At 46.2% G+C, this 1,972-nt stretch overlaps 1 protein-coding gene across 1 annotated transcript; it reads left to right on the top strand.

Moving 5' to 3' along the window:
- The first annotated feature begins 594 nt into the window (after positions 1–594).
- LOC131214273 (uncharacterized) lies at positions 595–1,682 on the top strand. Its single transcript, XM_058208654.1, has 4 exons — positions 595–606; positions 676–1,110; positions 1,180–1,281; positions 1,416–1,682. The coding sequence occupies exons 1-4, from the start codon at positions 595–597 to the stop codon at positions 1,680–1,682; spliced, it is 816 nt and encodes a 271-aa protein (XP_058064637.1).
- Positions 1,683–1,972: the final 290 nt, after the last annotated feature.

Consider the following 1,972-nt stretch of genomic DNA (forward strand, 5'->3'; position numbering starts at 1 on the left):
CTGAAAGGTAGTAGTAACGGAAAATGAAAGGGGAAGCAGATTGGATACGCCATCGGGAAGTCCTTTGAAACGCCAGATCGAGAAATGACGATGAACTGAGGCGTGCCGACGCGCTCCGGGAACAGCTAGCGATGAATAAGGTAAAGTAGTACCTGTGTTAGCCGATACCATTACACTGAGTTGCTTATAATGTGTCGGTTGCGTGGGAACCAGATGACAACGTCTTTCTAAACTTCGCTTAACAAACATCCATTAGTAGCCCGTAGCAACAGTTTGAGCGAGATAAATTTTTCTACCACTTTGCAATTCAACCATAAATTATAAATGGAATGCTGGATTCTGACTACATCGTTCATTGATACCATCGTTAGCGTCTTGCGTGAAAGTACCTAGTTCAAAGTCGGTGGTCGGCGGTGGAGGAGTTCAATTCACATATCGTTTCAAAATTGTCTCATAGTGTTCTTTTTGTATAGCTGATAATTAGCGTTTACTGTTCATATCCTAAGAGTAAGCAACGTTATCGTTCGCTTGTGGTTCCATCAACTGTGAGTTTCCATCATTTAACAGCTACAACGTTGCAAAGTTGTAAGGACAATGCGGCTTACAGTAAGTGGGCATGGCACATAACATCGTTTGTAATAATTGTACTAACATAACTGATTTCACTATCTGTAGTTGAACATATGCGGGCTAATGATAGGTATGATTCTTGTCCCAACCCACGGAAAATTAAAGCACGCTGAAATCATCACGGACACCACAATCAACAACCATTTCCGGGCCACACACGATCACACATTGCAACCATCGCAAGAAGCGAGAAAATATTACACCAAGAATGATGAAGAGTTGAGGTTTTACAATGGTGCCACCGTTTCTAACGACGACGAGGAGGGTGACGAAGAAATTGCCGCTGATGACGATGAAGACGACGAAGAGAACAATGGACTAGGAGCACGCAGAATGCCACTGCCTACTATTAATTGCTTCCCACCCATCGATCGATGGCATATGCATGACTGGGCACAGCACCACCTGAGTCACCTGGCTAGACAAACCATTAGAAGTTCACAAAAGAACTATGCAGAAGCGCCTTGGGACTACACGGGTGTCCGGTATATGGGACGGCAGTCCAGGCGAGCAGGTGCAAACGTTGGTATAAGACGAACACGACTGCAGACAACAGCATCAAGCACCCGTAAGCGTACCGCCGACTTCAGGCGTGAACTATCGGCGGACTTCTACGCCCAGTATCCGTCATCTTGCGCCTGCCAAACGAAGGTAAACGCAGAGTTGCGTGTGGCAGCGAACCCTGATCCCTAACGCTAACCTTACTATTATTACTACTATTACTAGCCTGATCCATACTCTCTCGTCTATATACCTCTGCCCTACCTCTGCCATACCACAAACAGTACGAGCTGCTCGATCTCGGCAACACGCACTTCCCACGCTACATTGTGAACGCGATCTGTCAGAACCGTAGCATTAACAGCCAGAAATGCTGGCGCGGTTTCAGCTGCAAAGAGATCCCCTATAAGGTGCGCGTCCTCACCAAGCGCACCGACAACGAACCCGTGGGTGAGTCGGACCATCACTCGACGTTGCTGCCCGAACCGTTACGCGAGCACTGGCGTTTCAAGACGGTGACCATAGCGGCCGCTTGTCAGTGTTCCATCTAGTGCCGTAGTATCTCGCTGAATCCCGGAAGTGAGTGTCCGACGTGGCATAGTGAGTGGCGAATTAAGCTGAGGCGTGAAGACGATATCATCATCCAAATACATGCACTATAACCTAGTTGCAGAGTTCTTCTCTTATGTGAATTGAGCTATAGTACGATGACTAAGCAATAGCCTTTCACTTCTGTGCACACACATAAATTATGGTCGAATGAGTTTTTCAATTTAACGTTCTCTTTCCATTAAATCCGATAAAATATATTAGCTTTACTGATATACTGACATAGTGTGCT

Source organism: Anopheles bellator, unplaced genomic scaffold, assembly GCF_943735745.2.
Source record: "Anopheles bellator unplaced genomic scaffold, idAnoBellAS_SP24_06.2 scaffold00410_ctg1, whole genome shotgun sequence".
Lineage (NCBI taxonomy): Eukaryota > Metazoa > Arthropoda > Insecta > Diptera > Culicidae > Anopheles > Anopheles bellator.

Coding starts and splice junctions, on each gene's coding strand:
- LOC131214273 (XM_058208654.1), top strand. Junction 1,111..1,179: donor CGCCTTGGGACTACACGGGT/GTCCGGTATATG, acceptor ACACGACTGCAG/ACAACAGCATCAAGCACCCG. Junction 1,282..1,415: donor CTTGCGCCTGCCAAACGAAG/GTAAACGCAGAG, acceptor TACCACAAACAG/TACGAGCTGCTCGATCTCGG.